The sequence below is a fragment of the Rhinolophus hipposideros genome (assembly GCF_964194185.1).
Source record: "Rhinolophus hipposideros genome assembly, chromosome: 7".
NCBI classification, from domain to species: domain Eukaryota; kingdom Metazoa; phylum Chordata; class Mammalia; order Chiroptera; family Rhinolophidae; genus Rhinolophus; species Rhinolophus hipposideros.
The window spans coordinates 65,210,521-65,234,157 of record NC_138053.1 but is presented as its reverse complement, the minus strand read 5'-3'; the positions used below and the strand labels follow the sequence as shown (position 1 = coordinate 65,234,157).

Below are 23,637 nucleotides of genomic sequence, written 5' to 3'. Positions count from 1 at the left end.
CATTTTGTTAACTAACTGGAAACAAAGGCCTGCATTCATATTATTAGTAAGCCTGAACCTTTTAAATAGAACCTTTCTTTTCAAAGGCATTATTAAACTCATGTTATCAGGCAACATTCAACACTACCCACATTATAAATACAGCAGTAGACCAGTATGCATATATGCTTCACATTCATACTTTCATATTTTGCTTAAATCATTGGGAGACTTTTAGCAGTTATCTTTTTAGTTACATGTCATTGAATGTACAAAATAGAACTATATTGTTCTGTTCTTGCAAATTATTTGTCCTGTCTAAATCTCATTCTCCTTGTTTCTCCCTCCACTGTAGTCGTGAGATGGAGAATAAAGAAACTCTCAAGGGGTTGCACAAGATGGATGATCGCCCAGAAGAACGAATGATCAGGGAGAAACTGAAGGCTACCTGCATGCCAGCCTGGAAGCACGAGTGGCTGGAGAGGCGAAACAGAAGAGGCCCTGTGGTGAGTGGCTGTGGTCACCTGCTATAAGGAAGGAAGCATAGGAGGACATGGGAAATTAAGCATAAATAGATCCTCTTGTAAGCTTTTTGTTTTCATCTTCATTTTAAATGCAGTAGTTTTATCTGCTTGATATTCTAACCACTTGGAACAAAACATAGCTAAAACTATGCTCATTAAGCAACTTAAACTGTTCTAAACTGGTTGGTTGGGTGGAGACTTGCTTAAAGCAACACTGCCCTCTAATGTCAGTGTCTAAAATCCTTTGAATAATTTTATATTGTACTTAAAACTTGAAAAAGAAAGGCAATTTTTCAAATTTTATTTTCATGTTTTATCTCTAAGGTAGGATCCAAGGATCTTAATTCCAGAAATCTTCAGGAAACCAGAAAAAATGAAATAGCCATAGGTTTGAGATAGATTAAGAAGATGCCCAGGGTATGGGGAAAGAAAGTAGATTCCTAAACTAGGAAAGGCAGGCATACTTCATCTTTTGCGATGATTTTTCTCTTTTAAAGTTCAGACATACCTTAGAGATATAGGGGGTTCGGTTCCAGCCACCGCAGTAAAGCAAGTATTGCAATAAAGTGAGTCGTAATGTTTTTGCTGGTATAGAGTAAACAACACTACATCTATGAAGTACAATAAAACAATGTACAATAAAACTAGATATGCCTGTATATGACATCTACAAAATATGCTTCTTCATTCTTAAAAAGGAAGAAGATCTCAGTTGTGACAATGGCCCTGTACCAGTCTATCTCACAAGTTTTTGGTTGTTGTTTTGTTTGATCTTTATAAACAGAGATGGCAATTTAGGATTCATTAGGGTGTGTGTGGGGGGGGGAGGGGAGGTGGGTATTATGTTACTGAGCAAACCACTCATTTGATATTTGAAGCCCCTAAACTATACCATTGCCAAATGATTATCTAGCCCTATATTCATCCCATATGCCTGTTTAAGGTTTAAATTTAAATTAAACATGAATAAAAGTAAAGGTTGAGTTCCTCAGTCATACTGGCCACATGTCAAACGCTCATAGCCACATGTGGCCAGTGGCTTCTGTAACTCGGCAGTGCAATTACAGAACATGTCTATCATCTCCAAAAGTTCTATTAGACGTCTAGGACTGACTAGCCTCTTAAACATTCCAAAAATCCCTGAGATTCTGGACATCCATCATTGTTGAGCTGCAGTCTGTCTTGTACATTCTACCCATTGGTTCTAAGCCATGGAGCTAATTCAGAATATATCCATTTGTTCCTTTAGATACCACCTTTTTTAGCTGCTACATTACCCATGAGTCCTTTCCTTTCCAGCTGAGCTTCCACATTTCTTCCATTTATTGCTCATATGAAGTAGTATGGGGAGAATCCCTCACCATTTTAGTAATCATGTCAGAGGATGAAGATATTAAAGGTTCATGTTAGAAAAGGGAAAGTTCTATTGAAACATTTTATAGTAGGTGGCATATTTCTACCCAATTAATATAAACAACTTTTGAACAATTAAAGCCATCTGAAGTTGGAACGTGCTGCTTTCTGGAATTCCTTGAGCTGATAGAGCGTCTAAATCTTTTGAGAAAACCACAGAGCAGAAATCACAACTTTTTAAAAAGAAGCCCACTATTTATCCTTTAATACATATGAACTAAAAACATCTGGTTATCTAAGACCAGATTTTGTGTTTTCTCACTGTTCCCTTTCCAGCAAATACTTAATACCCTGTCTGTGTACAGGACGGGGGACAAGAGGGAAGATATGTGCGGAATAAGACAGATCTCACATAGTCCTTATGCTCATTATGCCACCCTCCATCTAATTTAGATTTCATATTATCCTTAAGAAACTTAGAGTCTACTTTGGAGGTCTGAGTTTGGCTGTTTTTATTATGTTTTGTGTAGGTTACTTCAAATCCTCCTTGAAACATGAGGGAGGTGTAAATATCTCCAACTGTGAAAATACAACTTATGAACAATAAATAAAAATAAAGGCATGAACTATCACAAAACAGTTTGTGATTAGTGCTAAATGTGTGGGGTGGGCAGAAGAGCAATAATGACTTAGCAAAGAGGAAGAATGTGAGGCTGGTCAAGTTAAGGGAGGTGTAAAAGGTAGGATTATATCTGAGCTTTATAAGATGGGCGCATTTTCACCAGGTGAAGGTACGCTGTCTGGGGCGCTGCAGGCTGGAGGTGTGGATTAGGAGGACCAGTGCGAGTGAAAGCCCACGAAGAGGACCTGGTGGGTGGGGTTGGTGGGTGGGGTTGGTGGGCAGAGCACCTGGCTAGGAGGACAGGAATAGTGGGAGAAAGGCCAGAAAAGTCTGCTGAGCTGAGTGTGCCCAGGCTACAGAGTTGAGCCTTTTGGTCATAGCTAGGTTGTCTGAAAGCCCTCATAGTTCAAAAATAACAGGTCTCAAACTACATTTTTACTTGAGAGCTTGGTCTTTAAACTTCTAGATTCTTTGGTATTTCTAAAATATATGTCTAAAGTGTCTATTGTAATATAACATTGCCAAGAAAAAAAAGCAAAATTATTAATCAGACTATCTGAGTACTTCACATTATACCCAGTATTGTTTTCAAGTCCTGCATTTTTTCAATACAAATGAAAAAGAGAACATCTACTTTAATCTAGTTGAATAAATTAACGGTTGAAGTTCTAAGTGCTTATTTTTCATGTTGTTTACTAACCTTTGATTGTTGATTTTGAATGTTAAGTGATTTAGGGCATATAATAACAGGTAACACCAAATTCTGAAATTATGTATGATAACATTTTAACTACTGTTGGAGCCTAAATGATAAATATGTATGGGTAAAATAGTCTTACATTTATGGCTTAAAGTAATACTAAATAAAATTGATATATTGTCCTATTTGTATAATGCATAATAAAACTCAGGGAGTTCATTTCTTAGCCTATTATGTTCAGATTTACTTTCTTATATTTTTAAGTAATAAAAATATTGGAATTTTAATTCAGGTGGTGAAACCAATCCCAATTAAAGGAGATGGATCTGAAATTAATAACTTGGCAGCTGAGTCCCAAGGAGAGGGCCCGGCGAGCACCGCGTCACCAGCTCCCAAAGGCCGGCGCAGTCCTTCCCCGGGCAGCTCCCCGTCAGGTCGAACAGTGAAATCAGAATCTCCAGGAGTAAGGAGAAAAAGAGTTTCCCCAGTGCCTGTAAGTTAATATTTTAACAAATACGTTAAGTTTCTACAATTCGTAGACTCACTTATAATGCAGAAAAGATTGGCTAGCCATCTGTTATAGCAGCAACTTTCAAAGTGTGTGTAGTCTACAGACCCTTGATTGGTGGGAGAGGGCAGGTCCTGAGACCCTTTCTGTGGATCCATTAGGTCCAAACTAATTTTGCAATAAAACTGAGATGTCATTTGCCTCTTTCACTGCACTGACATTTACAGTAGTGGGTAAAGCTGCTGGTACATTCACCTAAATTAAAGCTATGACCCTAGAAATTATATTCTTCACTCGGGTACTTGGCACACATTTTCCTTAAGATCAGTTAAATAAGTGAGACTCATATCAAGGAAAACAATTGAAAGTTTTTTTCACCAGGGGTAAAATTTGAGATTTAAAGCAAAAATCAGAATTTTGTAAACCTCGTTCCACCTAAGCTTGATAGCTTCCCAAAACTTAGACTTTTCTAATGGATCGGTGATAGTAGCAAATGGGATGTTTTTTGGGTGGTTTTTTTTACATACGGCACAATGAAGGGTGAACATTTGGAAGATCTGCATAAATTAGTGAACCAGTATTCTCCAAATGAGCAGTACATGAGGAAACAAAATCATTCTTTGGTAAACGATCCATTCAAAGTGTGTAACATACACAACCTGGATTTTAATATAACATGTGTAGGAAAAGTTTGTTGATGTGGTTTCAGATTCTAAATTTCAGCCTTAAGAAACCACTTCTTTGGTGTAGTATCAAAGAAGAATATTCATAATTATTTGAAAAGGCTATTAAAATACCTTTTCCAGCTACATGTATGTGTGAGGACAGATTTCTTCATGCACTTTAACCAAATCATCATATTACAGCATATTGAATGCAGAAGCACCAATGGGAATCCAGCTGTCTTCTATATTAGGTCAGCTATATTAAAACATCAAAGAGATTTGCAAAAAGATAGGTGCGAACTTTATGAGAGAGACTTCTAGTGGCAGAAATGCAAGTTAAAATTTAACTTTTTATTTAACCTTGAAGAGCAAATGAGTGAATGGAAAAATGATTGATAGTGACCACAAGGGGGAGATTTGGTTTTCCTCAGATCTGAGGTTGTAAAAGCATATAAATCCTTCAAAAAGGAAATTTTAAGTAAATTTTTTTACAGTGAAGCCAGAGTTACCCAGGAGTATTTATTGGCTTTATATTGACACACCTTTAAATTTGTTTTTTTTTAACTTAATATAAGAGCACTCATCACTTTATTAATAAGTTTATGAATCTGCAAATTGGGCAGGGCTCAGCAGGAATGGCTTGTGTCTGCTCTCCATGTCATCTGCTAAAGCTGAAATATCCAAGACTGCTGCTTCATTCACCTGTCCGGTGCTTCACCTGGGATGCTAGACAGTTGGGGGCTGGTGGCATCTCTTCCTCATAGCAAGGTAGTTGGGTTGTAACAAGAAATGTTTCAAGCTAGGAGACAACATGGAACAGATTCTCTCATGGCACTCAGAAGGAAGGAATTAGCCCTGCTAACACCTTGATCATGGACTTTGAGCCTCTCGAATTATGAGACAATAAATTTCTGTTAAGCCAAAACAAAAAACCAAAGTGTTTCAAGAGGGCAAGTCCCAACATAGCTCTTGTCAAACCATGACTTACATCATGTTTGCTAATGTCTTACTGCCCAGTGCCAATTACATGCCCAAATCCAGAATTGGTGTGGTAGGGACTACACAGGGTGTAAATACGAGGAGCTGTGGTTCATGGGGGCCATCAAAGTACAAGTCTATCACACGTACTGTATTTACAGAATTACATCTCCCCGCCCCCTCCCACCCACTTTGGGATACATGCTAGACAAAGTTACGCCCTCATTCTTTTTAACAGCTACATAACACTTCGTCATCTATATAAATCATAGTTTATTTAATAAACTACATACTAATGGACATTTATATTCCTTCTTAACCTTTAATTACTAAAAAACAATGGAAAAAAATATTTTTTATGCATACATCATTTTGCACATCTGTGAGCACATTGGATAGCCTAAACGTTTCGCAGCTCAAATAGCATGTGCATGTGTACTTATTTTCGTTTTTAGTGTTTTTTTTTTGTTTTTGTTTTTACTTTTAAGTAACTGCCTAGTAAAAACAATTATATTTCAATGGCTTTATTGAAATATAATTCACATATTATACAATTCACATGTTTAAATTATATAATCTGTTGATTTCTGATATATTCATAGAGTTGTACCCATCACTACAATAAATTTCAAAACATTTTCATCACCCAAAAAGAAATACCAGACCAATTAGCAGTCTTTCCCTACCCCAAGGCAACCACTGATCTACTGTCTGATTCCATATATAATTTGCCCATTCTGGACATTTCATATAAATGGAATCATGTAATATGTATGTCTTTTGTAATTGGCTTCTTTCACTTAGCATCATGTTTTCCAGGTTTAACCATGATATAACTTCTGTCAATATCCCATTCATTTTTAATTGTAGAATAATATACTATTATATGAAGATACACATTTTGTTTATAAATTCATCAGTTGACGGACATTTTGGGTTGTTTCCACTTTTTGACTGTTATGAATAAAGCTGCTGTGAACATTTGTGTACAAGTTTTTTTGTGGACATATCTATTCATTTCTCTTGGGTTTATACCTAGGAGCCGAATTGCTGGGTCATATGTTTTCCAAAGCATCTGCACCATTTTACATTCCCACCAGCACTTTATGAGGGTGTTCACTGCTTCATGTTGTTGCCAGTATTATCTTTATTCAGTTAAGCTTCAAAAAGAACTGTAATTTCCAATGGGCACTGATAGACTTAAGTTCTAGGGGAATCAGTGGAGTGGAGTGAGAGGGACATATATCACCCCCACCACAGGACCGTTTTTGTTAGCCTCCAGTGAGATGTCTTAATCTGGAAGAGTCCCTTGCTATTAGTTCTCTACATAGGATACCATGGGAGGAATTCCATGGCGTTATTTGTAAATTTCCAGTTGCAAAACAGCCTTTAGTAACACCTTAAGTGGAAGCCAGGAAATTGGATGTTTAAATTTTATCACTAGAAACAAGTCATTTTGTCTACTTATGAGATGAATTTTTATGCTTTTTATTTTGATTTACATAATACTTTTCAAAGAACTCAAATGTTTATAATTTATATTATCATATGGTTGTCTCTCTTGGCCAAAGATTTATCACTAGTTTTAGGGGTGACTGATTTGTAGACGTTTACTTGTGATGAGTATTTCAGACAAGAGCATTTGCAAAATACATTTTGTCCCATTATATATTGAGGCATTTTTTCAGAATATAAAATGCTGCGTGGCTGTCTGGTATGACTTTTTGGGGGTAATTGTTTTTTATCAAAAAGTAAGCAATTTTCCAAATAAAAAAACAAATGTTGTGAAGTTTCAGAGTGGGAGAATCACACCACCTCGAAGAGCCCCTTCACCAGATGGCTTCTCACCATATAGCCCTGAGGAAACAAACCGCCGTGTAAACAAAGTGATGCGGGCCAGACTGTACTTACTGCAGCAAATAGGACCCAACTCTTTCCTGATTGGAGGAGACAGTCCAGACAATAAATACCGGGTGTTTATTGGGCCTCAGGTAGGCTTTGTCACCATTTTATATTTTAGTAGCATCTGGTACTAACCCAAAATTACACATAATAACGTTCTTAAATTTAGATCAATTCTCTTTAGTAAACTAAAGTGAGTTTAAAATGTATTGGGGGGGCTAATAAATATTTTTAATGTATTTTATGAAGGTTTTTTACTATGGATTAATATACTTTAGAAAACAAATTTGATCTATTTAATAAATTCACCAAAAATCAGGTTAATTCATGGAGATAGCTCTAGATTTTTTTTTACACATCTTTACATAAGGGAAATGAAACAAATTAATAGAAATTTTAGTATAAACGTGGAAATATAAAATAAGTGATAGACTAAATGATTCTAATGGAACCACATGTTTTTATTTTTTTACTTTTTTAACTCTTTAGAACTGTAGCTGTGGGCGTGGAACATTTTGCATTCATCTGTTATTTGTTATGCTCCGGGTGTTTCAATTAGAACCTTCGGACCCAATGTTATGGAGAAAAACTTTAAAGAATTTTGAGGTAATTTTAAATGAATGCTTTAGAGTAAAATTGTCATGAAATTTTTATGGTATATTCCTAAAATTTTTCCATGAGCTCTTAGTTTAAATAAATAGTGGTCATTTTGAAGATGTGGGGGGGGGGGGGTCTATAAGAATTATTTGATGCTTACAAATAGTTCTCTTATAATCCATTGACTAGTTTTTTTCTTCTAGACTGAAAAACAAGTAAACACTGACCTGCAATAAAAATACTGTCCTTAGTAAGCTATATGTATTCTTAGTTTTAAAGCTTTTAAATGGGTTTTGTGAAAAACTTGAAATAAAAGATATAATTCAAACTCTAGAACTCTTTGTATACTATGGCACAGATATCATTGTTCCTGTCTTTTTTTCAATGTCAGGTTGAGAGTTTGTTCCAGAAATATCACAGTAGGCGCAGCTCGAGGATCAAAGCTCCGTCTCGTAACACCATCCAGAAGTTTGTTTCACGCATGTCCAATCCTCATACATTGTCATCATCTAGTACTTCTACGTCTAGCTCAGAAAACAGGTTAGTACTTTTTAAGGACTTAAAAGCATTAATCCAGTGTTATTTTTTATTTTAGTGGTAATTTTTTATATCTACTTGTTAATTTGCTCTAAATGATTTAACTATTGAACCTTGGCTTTCAAGTTAAAATTAAATGTAAAAAATATTAAAGGTCATCTGAGTGTGTGTGTGTACACACACACACACACACACACACACAGAGAGATAGTGTTGGAAAATGGCACCTTAAATATCAGAATATAATAAATGTCCATTTCACAAGAAACATGTGGCAGGTATAAAATAATAAGTGACTACTTTTTTTCAGTCATTTCTTTGCTTCAACCACCTAACATGTCTAATTCTGTTTTTACAACCTCATTAGGTAGGTTTTATCGCTGTTGTGCAGATAATGAAGCTGAGGCTGTATAAAGAATATGTAGTTCTTTTAAAAACGCAAGGGAAAGTGCTTTCCGCAAATCACTTTCAAATGTAGGATTTTTTAATTGTGTAGCATCACTGCTTCTTTCATAGATACATTCAGGGAATCCTCATTACAGGCCATTTCACCTGTGAAAACATAAGCATGCTCTTCTAAACAAATAGACTAATCAATTGTAATTAAAAAGATACAGTAGCTGTTAATCACAGTTGTTACTTAAAATCTGCAGTGCTTCTCAAGCTTTTCCATTGCCTAGTTGCTGATAAGAATGAACTCATAATCCTGAAAGATCTGAATGCAGCCCAAAATAACAGGTGTGACCTGTCAGAGGGCTAACAAACGTATGAAAGTTGTTCAGTCAACCTAATAACTAAGGAAATGCTCATTTGAAAAAATACCAGATTTATTTACAGACTTAGTGGACACTTTTGTAATGAGGCAGTTCAATTCTTGTAAGGATATGGTTCACTGTATGTAAAGTGGTATAGCCTTTCTGGAAAAAGTAGCCTTTTAAAATGTTTATATTCATCGATCCAGTAATTGTACTTTTTGTTTTTAAGAAGAAACTTTTAATCTGAGAAATGCATAAGACTTACATATATGGCTGTTCCTCACACTGTTACAGTGAAAACTTTAGAATTACTTAAATATCTAGCAAGTGAATGATTCAAGTATACTCATGTTATAAGTAGTACAGGCAGCCATTAAAATTATACTTTTGAAGAATATTGAATGCTGTGAAACAAAATCCAGGTTATAATACTATATGTCATACATGAACCCAGTTTTTATATATAAAACGTATTATAGGTGTATAAATATTGGAATGAGTAAAAACTGTAGTGGTTAACAGGTGGTATTATTCCAGGTGACTTTTTACACTGTAAATATTGGGTCTGTATCATAGCTGCCCTTGTAGCTGAAGTAGCCATAGACTGTATGTGAATGGGCATGATTGTGTTCCAGGAAAACTTTTCTCACAAAAGCTGGCCACAGGCTAGTTTGATCCCCTTGTAGTTTGCTAATCCCTGCTATCTTTTAAAACGATTTTCCTTCTGAAAAAATTGTGCTAAAAAGAAAATCTGTAATATCAAAAAAGTGGCTCAAAGTTGTTTCTAATGGTTTCTTAAAAAGTGAAAATAGGGCAACAACTCAATGTCCAACAATAAATGGATGCTTAAGTAGTTAGGATCAATTTAGTTTGTGGGATACTATGTTGCCATTAAAAATTATGTATATGAAGACTTTAATGACAAGTGGAATTTTTATGATAAAAAATTTTTAAGAATATGCACATGTATATAGATAAATGATCTGAGTAATGTTTACAAAATATGTACTTGGAAAAAAGCGCTGTATGGATTGTTTTGAAGTCAGAAAAGCATTTAAGTAGTAATAATGTTATACTTACAATTAGACTAAATAGTGAACCTTTATTTTTCCTCTACTTAAATCTTTTGAATAAGTTAATCTTGGTGTAATTATTTGAAAAGTTAGTTGACCTTGGATCATCTTTGCCACTAATATTTTTATTGTAATGTTTCCGGTAATTTTTGTCATTAATACATGCATATTTTGATAGCTTTTCCCCATTCTACATAGCTTCATAATTATGAAAAGAGATAAAGAGATGGGACAGATAATCGGGAGGGAGAGAGAGAGACCAGCAAGTGTGCCTTCACCTCAGGAATCACACATTGTGACTTTGCTGATCTGTTTGTAGAGCTTTCAGGAAAGTTTTTGGGGGAGCTGTTATTTTGCTGTCAGTCAGTCAGACCTGTTTTTCAGGAAATACAGCTTGAGATTGTAGAAGTGTAAGACTGGGCCCAGGGGAATGCCTGAGCTAGCGAAGGCTCTGGAATTTGTAGGGATAGGTAGGTTATGGGATAATCTTCTCAAATTAAAGCCTAATGATAGGTCTACCACAAACCGATTTTATAATCTTGGGCAACTCACTTAACATCCCAGAGCCTTGTCTTGGTGTTGCAGTGGAAATATTTTTATTGATATTTTAAAAGCTATTTATCACATCATGAAGGTTCAAACAAAAATTTATAAAACAGAAAATATAATCCCTCTCTTCAGTCTGAGCTGCACAGTTTTTTAGGTCATGGATATGTACATTTAGTATTTTAAGAAATAGTAACAAATTTGTATTAGCTATTAGTTATTTGGTTTATTATTGGTTTATTGGCTATTGGTTTATTTCAATTGCCTTTTTATCTTCTTTGTCCATTTTACAAGTGAATTATTAGTATTTTTCTTACTGATTTTTAAAAGCACTCTGTATATTGGGAATATTCATATATACAATTCAAATATACACATGAAGTTGCAGTTTTGCCATAAATTGAATCATTCTATACAAGTTAGAATTTTATCGTATTACCTGCTTTTTTCACCCTATAGTATATTGTGGCTATCTTTCTTTGTTATTATTTACAGATCTCTTTGATCCTTTTTAAAGCTTCATAGTGTCTGGGTGTACCATTTTTAAACCTCTTTTTGATGTTCATTTGGTTCATTTTGCTAAATAATACTAGTGAACATTTTCATACATACACCTTTATGTCTCTTTATTTCCTTATGACATATTCCTAGAAATCTAGTTGAAAGGTTGTATATGCATTAAAAATGTAACGTTTCTAAATTTGTTTCTGGGAAAGTTGGACCAGTTTATATACCCATCAAAGGTGTCCGAAATGGTCTGTCAAACTTAGGATGTAGAATAGATGAGATCTAAGGTCCCTTCCAGTACTTGAAATCTTGAAACTGTTGGCGTGTAGTATGTTTGTACATTCAAACCTTATAGCAGTACTTCATATATGGAATTGTATTCATAGCAAGGAAAAGTTAACTCATACCCACCATCTATAAATACACAGTGGTGCGAATCTGATTTAAAATTAAATATTAATAGGAGAAATAAACATTTCTCAAATAGGTATATATATATATAAAACATGCTCCTAAACAAGAATTTCTAATTCTTTCATGTTCTAAAGCCAAAATTACGTGTAACATATAGTATTAATTCTGTTATATTCTTTTGTTTTGTGTTTAACACTTTCATTTCTTCCTTACAGTATAAAAGATGAAGAGGAACAGATGTGTCCTATTTGCTTGTTGGGCATGCTTGATGAAGAAAGTCTTACAGTGTGCGAAGATGGCTGCAGGAACAAGCTGCACCACCACTGCATGTCAATTTGTATGTGGCTCTTTTTCTCCCTCTGCTTACTCAGCGTGGTTACTCATAAGCTAACCACAGTTAACCCTTGAACAACACGTGTTTGAACTATGCGAGTCACTTAAATGATATTTTTCAATAAATACAGTAAATGCATTTTGTCTTTCATGATGATTTTCTTAGTAACGTATTCGTTTCTCTAGCTTACTTTATTAGAATACAGTATAGTATATATAACATACAAAATATGTGTTAATCGACTGTTTACATTATCGGTGAGGCTTCTAGTCAACAGTAGACTATTAGTAGTTTGGGGAGTCAAAAGTTATACATGAATTTCCAACTGCAGAGTGGTTGTTCAAGGGTCAACTGTGTATTTAGGATTTTAACGTGGCTTTTGAGGAAATTGATGAGAGAAGAAAAGAAATATATCTAGGCCCTATGTGAAGATTTCATCAAATTGGAGTTTAGGATCTGTTAGGAGATGAGCTGTGTTAGCAAAGAAATGTAATAGAGTGTGATACCTATGGTAATGGAAGGAGTGCACAGAATTAGACACCTAATTCTGATCCGAAGGTATACATGGAGAGAAAGAGGTGGAAGAAGGCCTGTGCAGGGGTTATAGAGAAGGTAACATCAAAGCAAGGTTTGGAATAACATTGCCAGGTAATCAAGTGGGCAGATGACTTGAAAAGTAGTAAACAAAGTACATGTTATAACTAATAAAATAGCATTTGCAGAAGGTATGAGCATCAGAATAATTTAACCTGCTGTGTTTGCCTGCTTTTATAGGTAAATACTATGTCAGATTATTTTTTTGAGGTTCCTTCCATATAAATCCTGTACTAGCCATAATGAACAATTATTACATAAAATAAGGTTTTTTTTCTTGAATTTTCCAGGGGCAGAAGAATGTAGAAGAAATAAAGAACCTTTAATATGTCCCCTTTGTAGGTCTAAGTGGAGATCCCATGATTTCTACAGGTAATATTTTGAATTAATGACTTGGATATGTTTAATAAAAAATTAAAATGTTCTCAAAGTGTTACTTAAATCTGTTCATTATTTTTAGCAAGCTTTGTTTATTTTTCATTTAGTCACGAGTTGTCAAGCCCTGTGGATTCCCCTTCTTCCCTGAGAGCTGCACAGCAGCAAACTGTACAGCAGCAGCCTTTGGCTGGACCACAGCGAAGGAGCCAGGAGAGCAATTTTAACCTTACTCATTATGGAACTCAGCAGATTCCTCCTGCTTATAAAGATTTAGCTGAGCCATGGATTCAGGTAAGTAGTCTTTGTTCTTCATTTCTCAAAGAAACTTTATAGACCAATTAAAGTAGTTGTCTCCCCAGATGTTTATAATTTCAGAAAGTACTATTGCTTGCCTCCGCCATGAGGATCGCTTGCCTCTTATTCCATTGGAAAATTTAATTTTACCTTTGGTGTTACTATGCTGCTTATTTAAACTTCAAAAATTTAAACTTCAAATTTAAAAATTTAAACTTCAAATATTCTTTGTATTGTCATCTCCCATCTCTAAAAACATCTCTTTCTAAACTAACAGCCATAAAATGTTATCCAAAGATAGACAGTAGAACCCTTCAGTGCTAACTTGTTCGAATGTATAATGAATGGCATGCCTGCTAAGAATTTCTGTCATTTTTTTTATTTGTTGCCATTTAAACTCAGTTTCTCATTTTCTGCATCCCCATGGCATGTAATAGGGGCTTAATAATTGCTGAGTGGATGAATAAGAGAAAACATGGTGTTTACCTTATCTTAGTCATTTTTATTTGTAAGGACAATTTCCATTCCTTTACCCTCTCTTCTCATTAATGTTTTTCATCCCAGTAAATTGGTATTTTAATTGGTTGGTTGGTTTCTAATGATTTCCATTGTTGTTATATGCTTAATTAGTCCTTTTTTTAAAAAAATATAATCCAAAACCAATGTCTTCAGTAGACAGAAGCAGAGTAAAATATTTTTGATAATCTGTTAAATTCTGTTTAATACTCTTAAATTAGTAAACAGACACACTAACCCAATTAAGCTTGTATATCATTAGGATTTGTTTACTTTTTCATATTGTGTATTGCAGATTTTAATTCTCTTAGCATGTTAGCAGTCTATTATGAATTTAATAAAATTTGCAAGCTTAATAAATATATCTTACTTCCTTTATATAGTTCATTAATGGTCTTTAATGTAGGCCCTCACCTGCCCCTTCACAAGTCTTCAAGACAGCTCTCAACTTGATACTGAGCTGTTGGAGGCCGTTCTTTCAGCAGTGGTGTAGTTTGTTTTGCTTAAGCTTTAAGTTGGACTAGGCTCTGTATTCCTAGGTTTTTTATTATGTAAGACAGAATTAAGAGTTAGATAGTGGTATGCTATTTTAAAAGCATAGGAGTACAGAAATAAGTATACATAATAAGTTCACTATATTCTAGTTAATTTATTCTCCTTTACTATCACTTTATAACAAAACACATTAATATGTCATGATTTGTTTTCCCCCAAATTATGTCTATTCATCTCTAATATTTAGAAATTTTTCATGTGATAAGTTAGATATTAAATTTACTTTTAGCTAATTGGCCTGTAATGTCAAAACCATGCACCCTTTCCTTTCTTTAGGGATTCTGGCTTTGCAGGCATGGTAGGGACTGTAGTTACATGCATTTTAATTACAGGTACATCATTGTCCTTGTCTGGTTTGAACACAAGAATTTGTTTCTTTAGTCTTTTCTTTGGTTTTTCCACTCTATTAATTACAGTCCCACATATTTTATCTGGTATTTTTCTTTAATCATTTATAGAAGACAAAAATCAAGTAAAAGCCTTTGATTTACCACCATCATCTGCAGGAGAAATACTCTATGTATCTCTTGAATACGCCACTCCAGGGTCTTTCTTGATTTGGCTTTCTCGATCTTGCTTCAGCTTTTTCTCTGTAAACTACCTTAATACAAACACAAAGTTGGGGTTCTTCACTGATTTGTTTTGTTTTTGTGGTAAGCATAGGAATACAGAAATCAGCATATGTATATATGTATGTATAAAATATGTACACATACACAGAGGTTGCCAAAAAATGTATACACGTTTTAAGAAAGGAAAACTGTATTAAAATTGTAATACTCAATATATACCGATAACAAAAGATGAATACAAGTCACGTGTGACTTCTGCAATTACAAGAGGTGCTCAAAGTGGTTACCATCAGCGTCCAGACACTTCTGATTACGGCAAACTACTGCTTGAGCAACGTTGACCAAAGTGTCCACTTGTATACATTTTTTTGGCTCCCCCAGTATATATACACAAACATATATCCATCTAATTACTTAATGGAGGCCTGTTAATTTTAGTTGAGCTAATAAATGTTAAGGATTTTTTATAATTACCAGCGAACCTTGAATACAAAGTTCCTCTTTTGATTTTTAAGTGGCTGGACGTATTTGAAATTGTGTAGTATGGGAAAGGTTTAAGAAATGTTCAGTTTTCCTTTAGTAGCAAAAAAAATCATGCTTAATTCAAAACGTTTCACGGTAATTTTCTTCACATTGAATTAATTGTATTTGTTTGATTATAGGTATTTGGAATGGAACTCGTTGGCTGCTTATTTTCTAGAAACTGGAATGTAAGAGAGATGGCTCTCAGACGTCTTTCCCATGATGTTAGTGGGGCTCTGCTATTGGCAAATGGGGAGAGCACTGGAAACTCGGGGAGCAATGGTGGAAGCAGTTCAAGTGCTGGAGCTGCCAGTGGGCCTTCCCAGACCAGTATCTCAGGTGACGTGGTGGAGGCGTGCTGCAACGTGCTGTCAATGGTCTGTGCTGACCCTGTCTACAAAGTGTACGTTGCTGCTTTAGTAAGTAGCTTTATTCCATAACTGTAGCACTGCGGGTTGGTTGGTTGGTTTTTGGTAGTTTATAGAGAACAATTTTTAAGCCCCAGGAAAACTACTTTGCCTAATTTAATTTTGGAAAATCCAAATTTTATTTTTATTCCACAATCCCAGGAAATTGCAATTTTCCATTTAATCTCTTCATTTGGATTTCACTTCATCTGGATATTACTTATTAATCTGTTCAAGTTTTCTTGTACACTGTTTACTTTTCTCCCTTAAAGTAGCAGTGACTTGCTGTTGATATCTTTACATTTTCCTTACCTTACTTATGACCAAATTAAAAACTTTATGGGATAGCAAAATGATCAAAGTTGCTTTGATTTTTTTTTTAACTTGATATTAGTAGACATTAAAGAGAACTGGTTTTTAATAAATTTTGTTGGATGGAAATTCAGAAGTGTTTTCACAGAAGAGGGTTCCATGACAGATTATTACTGGGTTGTTTTTCTAGTTTAACCTGTTAGAAGTTGTCTTTCCTGAGTGGAATGGAATGAAGAGGCTGTTCTTGTTGGTAACCTGGAGGCTAATTTGACTTTCTTCATCTCCATATATATGTGTATATCTTTAGAACAGGGTCTCTCAACCGTAGCACTATTGAGCCAAATAATGATTCACTGGGGGCAGAGGTGCTGTCCTGTGCGTAATAGGGCGTTCAGCAGTATCCCTGGCCTCTACCCACTAGGTACCAGTAGCAGCCCCCCTCTCCAGCCCTCAGTCATGACAACCAAGAATGTCTCCAGGCATTGCTGAATGGTCTCTGAGGGTCAGAATCACCCCCAGTTCAGAACCACTGCTTTAGAATAATGCTTATGTAGTCTGGTTTTCAAACTCATTAATTTCTCTGCTTTCACTTTCAGTCTTTTTCTAATCCGTCCTGTGACAGCTATACCTGAGAGGTAGTGTAGTATGATGATTATGAACATGAATTTGGAATCAGAATTGAGTGACCTTAAAATTTATCATCCAAACTGGGATACTTGAATAATCTGCTAGTTAAATTGGGACTAGCCCAGACAATCTGGACATATGGTCAAGATTATAGAGACCTTGATACAAATTCTGGTTCTTCCCGTTTGCTAGCAGTGTGACTTTAGGACTCTTCAATTTCGGCTTTTTCACCTATAAAATGATGAAAATGTTTACCTTTTGGGTTTGAAATAGAAACGTTTATCCAAAATATCTAGTACTATGTAAGAATATCGAATATATACCAGCCACCACTATTCCTTAAACACCACTTTGATTATTCCCCAGCTCAGAAACTTTTAGAGGTTACTGTTGTTTCAGCAGCATTTCCTGAAGCACGTTCTGTGAAGTTTGGCAGGATTATGAAAAGTTCCCTGAAGAAAGAGTTCTAGGTTCACTTAAAATTGATGAACACTGAATTACATGAGTTTAAATGGATCTGTTCACTGAAAGGCCTCTAGGAACCTCCAATAAGCTAATGTACATTGGGAACCTATAAGATTAAGGAGTAGCATGCATTATTTTCCAAATTTATCTTACCATAGTCTTTTTTTTCATGTAGCATGTTGAGGGACCAGCATACTATAGAATAGTATAAAGACCAGCATATTGTAGAATAAAAATGTTCTTGGCCCAACTTTTTACCTTTTACTATTTCCAACACAAACCTTCAGACATACTCAACTGCTCAATGCCTTACTGTCTGGTTGTCTCTTCTTAAGTTCAGATGATTTCCCAACTAGTTTGTGAGCTCCTAGAGTACAAGGACTCTGTGAATGATACTATATTCTGATTCTGCTAGAGTTATTTAATGTTCCAGGCACAGTGGAAGAAGAAATGGTTTCTGCCCTTAGAACTCTGCCATTCCTTTTTTCCCTTCCCCATATAGAATTTTCTACTGCACCATTTGAGAGTTTTCGCAAGCATCGTGATACTTCACCTCAAATAATTTAGAATGTATCTCTTAGGGAAAAATATGTTCTACCATATAACCACAATGCAATCAGCCAGACTTGAGAAATTTAGCATTGATAATAATACTGTTCTGTATTATAAAGTCCATATTCAGATATCCCTAATTGTCCCAAATGTCCTTTACACCTAAAGTGCAGATTTTTAGATTTCACCAGTTTTTCCATTAATGTCTTTTTTCTGTTTTAGGGTCCAATCCAGGATCTCACATTGCATTTAGTTATCGTGCCCTCGTAATCTCTTACTATCTGTGATAATTCCTCAATCTTTCCTTGGCTTTCATAGACCTTGACACTTTTGGAAGTGTACCGGCCAGTTATTTTGAAGAATGCCCCTGATATTTTCTCATGATTAGATTGAGTTTATGCATTTTTTGCAAGAGTACCAGAGGTGATGTGCCCTTTTTAGTGCAGTGCTTCCTGTCAGGGAGCACGTGGTGTCGGTGTGTCTTCTTATTGGTGATGTCACCTTCATCACTTGGTTGAGGTGATAGCTACGGGGTTTCTTGTTGTAAAACTAGTAAGTCTCTTGGAGGAGATACTTTGAGACTATATAAATATCCTGTTGTTTTCAAAACTTTGCCCACTTTCTTTAGCAGTTATCAGTGGTCTTGCCAACAACAAATTATTACTGTGGTGTTCTAATGGTGATTTTCTGTTTCCCTCTTTCATTCTACATTAATTGGAATTCTTCTATAAAGAAGAGCTGTCTCTTAACACCCATTTATGTCTTTATTCATTTTTTCATTTATGTCAATATAGAGACTCAGGTATTTATATTATTTGGTGAATTATCCAGTTATCATTTATTTTGTTGCTCAAATTATTCCTGCATTGGCCATTGGGAGCTCTATCAGGTTGCTTCCTGTTCTCACTTTCTTTTTAAACAATTTTTTAAGCTTTCATTTTGAAACTAATTCGGACTTTTAAAAATTGCAGACAAAGCTCAAAGAATTCCTTTCTATCCCATCTATTTATTTATTTAATTATTTATTTGTATCACCGATTTTAATTTTATTTATGGGTTATAATCTAGTCCTATCATTTATTTTGTTTCTCAAATTGTCTGAGATTAGCTTATTGTCTCTGATGCTTTTTAAATGTAGTTAAACTGACCTTCAGTTTTATTCCCCCCCACCCCACCTCACCCCAGAAAACGTTAAGAGCCATGCTAGTATATACTCCTTGCCACAGTCTGGCAGAAAGAATCAAACTGCAGAGACTTCTCCGGCCAGTGGTAGACACCATCCTAGTCAAGTGCGCAGACGCCAATAGGTAAGGCTCTACTGATGAACTGCTTCAAACTTCTTGTGTTAAAAGCCTAGCACCTAGTCAGCATTTGATCCATGTTAAATGAGGCTTTGAATATTGTTTTATAATGTGAGATTTGAAATTAAAATGTAACACGTAAAGCTCTTAAGGGCTAGGAAGAACTAATGACAACAACTAAAACCAGGCTAACTGCATAGACCTCCACATTATTGTACTGTGATTGATTCCCTTTTATTGTAAATATTTTTAATCTGAAGTCCAGTTGATAAGAACAATAGCCAATATATGTATATGTATAATTTCATTTTAGAGAATGAGTTGCACACAATAGGAACCAATAAAATCATTACACCTGCTTTGCCTTATTATCAGGACCAAAAAAACCCACTTCACTATATTCTGTGTAATGGAATTTTGCTCTAATTATGACAGTTTGTCAAATAACAACCAAAAATTTCCATATATCCCTGCCACATCCTTAAAAATTTACAAAGAGCAAGAGTAACCCTACTTGAAGGGGTTAGATATAAAGTAAAGAAGTGAGGTATGGTGATAGTAAAAAATGAGTGCAAACTATGCTTTTATTAGACCACTAGCTCTTTTTATTTTCCCTTTCCATAAAGTGGGAGAAAAGGTCACTTTTGATGTAATAAGCATAGGTATAGTAAACAGTTGTTTGGAAGTTTTCATCTCCATGTCCTAGCAAATCTCAGGTGGTAAGAAGCTTTAAATATCCCTTGTTTTGCCTCTGCCATTACACCTGTTTGGAGGTCCCTCAGTCCAACATTTGTCTTCCTCCCTAAGTCACATGATGAAGTTTGTAGAAGGTCTCAAAACTTTGGTACTTAGCTTTGACTTATTTCTCATCTCATGAAGTCTTATCTTTTTTGCCTCCATTGTTTTCTCTCTACAAGCCTACAGATTGAAAGTATTAGAGGTTTTCTTGTATCTTAGAACTATAATATCTGGAAAACATTAGGCAGATTAACAATTTGCAAAATGCATTGAAAAAAATCACATTTTTCATTATTAGAATAGGTATTTTTCTGAGAACTTCAGTGCTTTTGTGGCATTTATTGCGTTTTCTGCTTTCTGTTACTTTAATGAACATCATTAGAAATATTATAAAGATATTTTTATGATATTTGGAACTGACTCTGGGTATATAAGAGAATATAAAGGTTTGGGGTGGGAAGGTTTTATTTTTAATTCAAAAGATTCTTAGTGAAAATTCAGAAATCAAAATGTCTTAGTCTTCTTTCATTTTTATTTTAACAAGATGTGATAATGAAAATAAGCCTTTTATTTTATCTGGTTTGATAGTTAAATTAATACTTGCTGTCCAAGAGCCAGTTGTGAAGATTCTGTGCTTAACATAGAGGATAAGATAAAATTTATGAAACTAGACCTAACAATGAATATTATTTATAACGACACTGTTAATGTGATTTCAGTGGTAGACAAGCAAACGCTCCTGAAAACATTTTTCCCCAACTTTTCACAAGGCATTACATTACTGCTCTTTGTTTAATGTGTCCAAGGTTGAGTCTGATGTTGCTTGGTTTTATTTTTAGTCGTACAAGTCAGCTGTCTATATCAACACTATTGGAATTGTGCAAAGGCCAAGCGGGAGAATTGGCGGTTGGCAGAGAAATACTCAAAGCTGGTAATAACTTTTCACTGAAAATTAACACAGCATGTTTTATTATTTTCCTTAGCACTGGTCTCATAAATCTCTGATATAGGGAAGTTACAGGATTTGAAGTACTTTTGTAAATTGATTCAGTTAGCTGTAACATTAGAAATAGAATATGAGTCTGAGGGGAATTCTTAAAATTAATGTAATTCAGAAGATTTTTCTTGGCCTTACGCCATTTGATGTTTTGTTTTAGATTTTAATATCACTATTTTTTAGTTATTTAATTTTACTTTCCTTTTTATAGGATCCATTGGTATTGGTGGTGTTGATTATGTCTTAAGTTGTATTCTTGGAAACCAAACTGAATCAAACAACTGGCAAGAACTGCTGGGCCGCCTCTGTCTCGTAGATAGACTGCTGTTGGAATTTCCTGCTGAGTTTTACCCTCATATTGTCAGTACTGATGTTTCACAAGCTGAGCCTGTTGAAGTCAGGTAACTTTTCTTCTAAAAATATATAACATTCCTCTACCTACCTACCCCATGCCACACCCCAGCTGCCAAGAACACATTTTAGATTCATGAAAGACTACAAAATTACAGAGTATATGTCGATTATTAATACTTTAATACTTGATTGACATAAAAACCTGAAGTCTAGGCTAATTAAAAATATATAGACCTTTGTACTGAAATTATTTTTGTTTTGAAATTTATAAGCTATAAATTAGTACCATCTTCTTTTTATTTGTATATACTTTGTAGTATTAGTAATTTTAACTTGTCTAGTAATTGAATGTTTTTTTTCTTTCAGGTATAAGAAGCTGCTGTCCCTCTTAACCTTTGCTTTGCAGTCCATTGATAATTCCCACTCAATGGTTGGTAAACTCTCCCGAAGGATATATTTGAGTTCTGCGAGAATGGTTACTGCTGTACCCCATGTATTTTCAAAACTGTTAGAAATGCTGAATGTTTCCAGTTCCACTCATTTTACCAGGATGCGTCGTCGTTTGATGGCTATTGCAGATGAGGTGGAAATTGCTGAGGCCATCCAGCTGGGCATAGAAGACACTTTGGATGGTCGACATGACAGCTTTTTGCAGGCATCTGTCCCTACCAGCTATCCAGAAACCATAGAGAACAGTTCCCTTGAGTGCACAGACCATTTAGCAAAAAATGGAAAAGGATTGTGTGCTACAAAATTGAGTGCCAGTTCAGAGGACATTTCTGACAGACTGGCCAGCATTTCGGTAGGACTTTCTAGTTCAACAACGATGGAGCAGCCAAAGCCAATGGTTCAAACAAAAGGCAGACCCCACAGTCAGTGTTTGAACTCCTCTCCTTTATCTCATCATTCCCAGTTAATGTTCCCAGCCTTGTCAGCCCCTTCTTCATCTGCCCCACCTGTACCAGCGGGCACCGCAACAGATGTCTCTAAGCATAGACCTCAGGGATTCACTCCCTGCAAAATACCATCTGCATCTCCTCAAACACAGCGCAAGTTTTCTCTACAGTTCCAGAGAAACTGTTCCGAAAACAAAGACTCAGATAAACTTTCCCCAATCTTTACTCAGTCAAGACCTCTGCCCTCCAGTAATATACACAGGCCAAAGCCGTCTCGACCTACCCCAGGTAATACAAGTAAACAGGGAGATGCCTCAAAAACTGGCATGACCCTTGATCTGAGCAGTGCTTCCAAAGGTGATGACAGCTTTGGCAGTAGCAGCAGCAGCAGCGCTGTTATACCTAGTGACGAGACAGTGTTCACCCCAGTAGAAGAGAAATGCAGATTAGATGTCAACACAGAGCTCAACTCCAGTATTGAGGACCTTCTTGAAGCGTCTATGCCTTCAAGTGACACAACAGTCACTTTTAAATCAGAAGTTGCTGTCCTCTCTCCTGAAAAGGATGAAAATGATGATACCTACAAAGATGATGTGAATCATAATCAAAAGTGCAAAGAAAAAATGGAAGCTGAAGAAGAAGAAGCTTTAGCAATTGCCATGGCAATGTCAGCGTCTCAGGATGCCCTCCCCGCAGTTCCTCAGCTACAGGTTGAAAATGGAGAAGATATCATCATCATTCAACAGGATGTAAGTATAGAGTCTTTAAGTGGTGCCAGAATTTCCGTGGACCATACTAAAATAAATTTAATTCAGAAACACTGCTTTTAACACGAATTAATCGTTAGAAGCAGGTTTTTCACATAGAACACATAATGTTTGTATCATTGTTTGAACAGAAATACTCCTTGCCTATTTCAAAGGCATTTCTGGGCCATACTATAATGGTGATCACTTTGCATCTGATACTAGTTACCAACACTGTACATTCATAAGTCAAGTTTGTAGGTGGTTTGGGAGCCAGACTGAACAAGAGTAGTATTTTGCCAGGCTATTTTCACAAACTCTTAACTCTTTTAACTTAACAGTAAAAAGATTGCTTTCATTTAATATGTAGACACCAGAGACTCTACCAGGACATACCAAAGCAAAACAACCTTATAGAGAAGACACTGAATGGCTGAAAGGTCAACAAATAGGCCTTGGAGCATTTTCTTCCTGTTACCAGGCTCAAGATGTTGGAACGGGAACTCTAATGGCTGTTAAACAGGTAAGTATCTACTGAGCATATAAATGATCAAATTTATAAAAATGAAACATGAGCAAATAAAGAGTCAAGGGTATGTCCCTGTACGTATATACTTTAGTTCTTTAAGTTTTCAGAAACCTAAATTTCAAAGTAGATGTTCCCAAAGCATCAAAAGCATCATGAATCCTATTTAAAAGTTGAAGCATGGTTAAGATGCAACATCAAGAAGGGCCTTATTTATATAGGTTTTGTGTTTTGTTTGTGCTTTTTATAGCTAGTAAGAGGTATGGTTTCCTATTCCTTTCAGCAATGTTG

General features: G+C 35.4%; 1 protein-coding gene and 1 long non-coding RNA gene across 3 annotated transcripts in view; one reads left to right on the top strand and one right to left on the bottom strand.

Moving 5' to 3' along the window:
- The window catches only part of LOC308500038, a 66,696-nt gene that overhangs the window by 12,276 nt on the left and 30,783 nt on the right, over nt 1–23,637 (bottom strand). The gene's annotated exons all lie outside the window — the stretch shown is intronic.
- MAP3K1 (mitogen-activated protein kinase kinase kinase 1) overlaps nt 1–23,637 on the top strand; it is a 72,504-nt gene that overhangs the window by 37,470 nt on the left and 11,397 nt on the right. For both annotated transcript variants that reach the window (XM_081054091.1, XM_081054092.1), the window contains exons 2-15: nt 335–485; nt 3,471–3,671; nt 7,120–7,320; nt 7,721–7,837; nt 8,220–8,368; nt 11,876–11,997; nt 12,879–12,960; nt 13,074–13,257; nt 15,566–15,844; nt 18,974–19,095; nt 20,667–20,758; nt 21,036–21,225; nt 21,545–22,823; nt 23,191–23,343. In XM_081054091.1, coding sequence (XP_080910217.1) covers nt 335–485; nt 3,471–3,671; nt 7,120–7,320; nt 7,721–7,837; nt 8,220–8,368; nt 11,876–11,997; nt 12,879–12,960; nt 13,074–13,257; nt 15,566–15,844; nt 18,974–19,095; nt 20,667–20,758; nt 21,036–21,225; nt 21,545–22,823; nt 23,191–23,343 — 3,322 coding nt within the window. The remainder of the gene's footprint in view (nt 1–334; nt 486–3,470; nt 3,672–7,119; nt 7,321–7,720; nt 7,838–8,219; nt 8,369–11,875; nt 11,998–12,878; nt 12,961–13,073; nt 13,258–15,565; nt 15,845–18,973; nt 19,096–20,666; nt 20,759–21,035; nt 21,226–21,544; nt 22,824–23,190; nt 23,344–23,637) is intronic.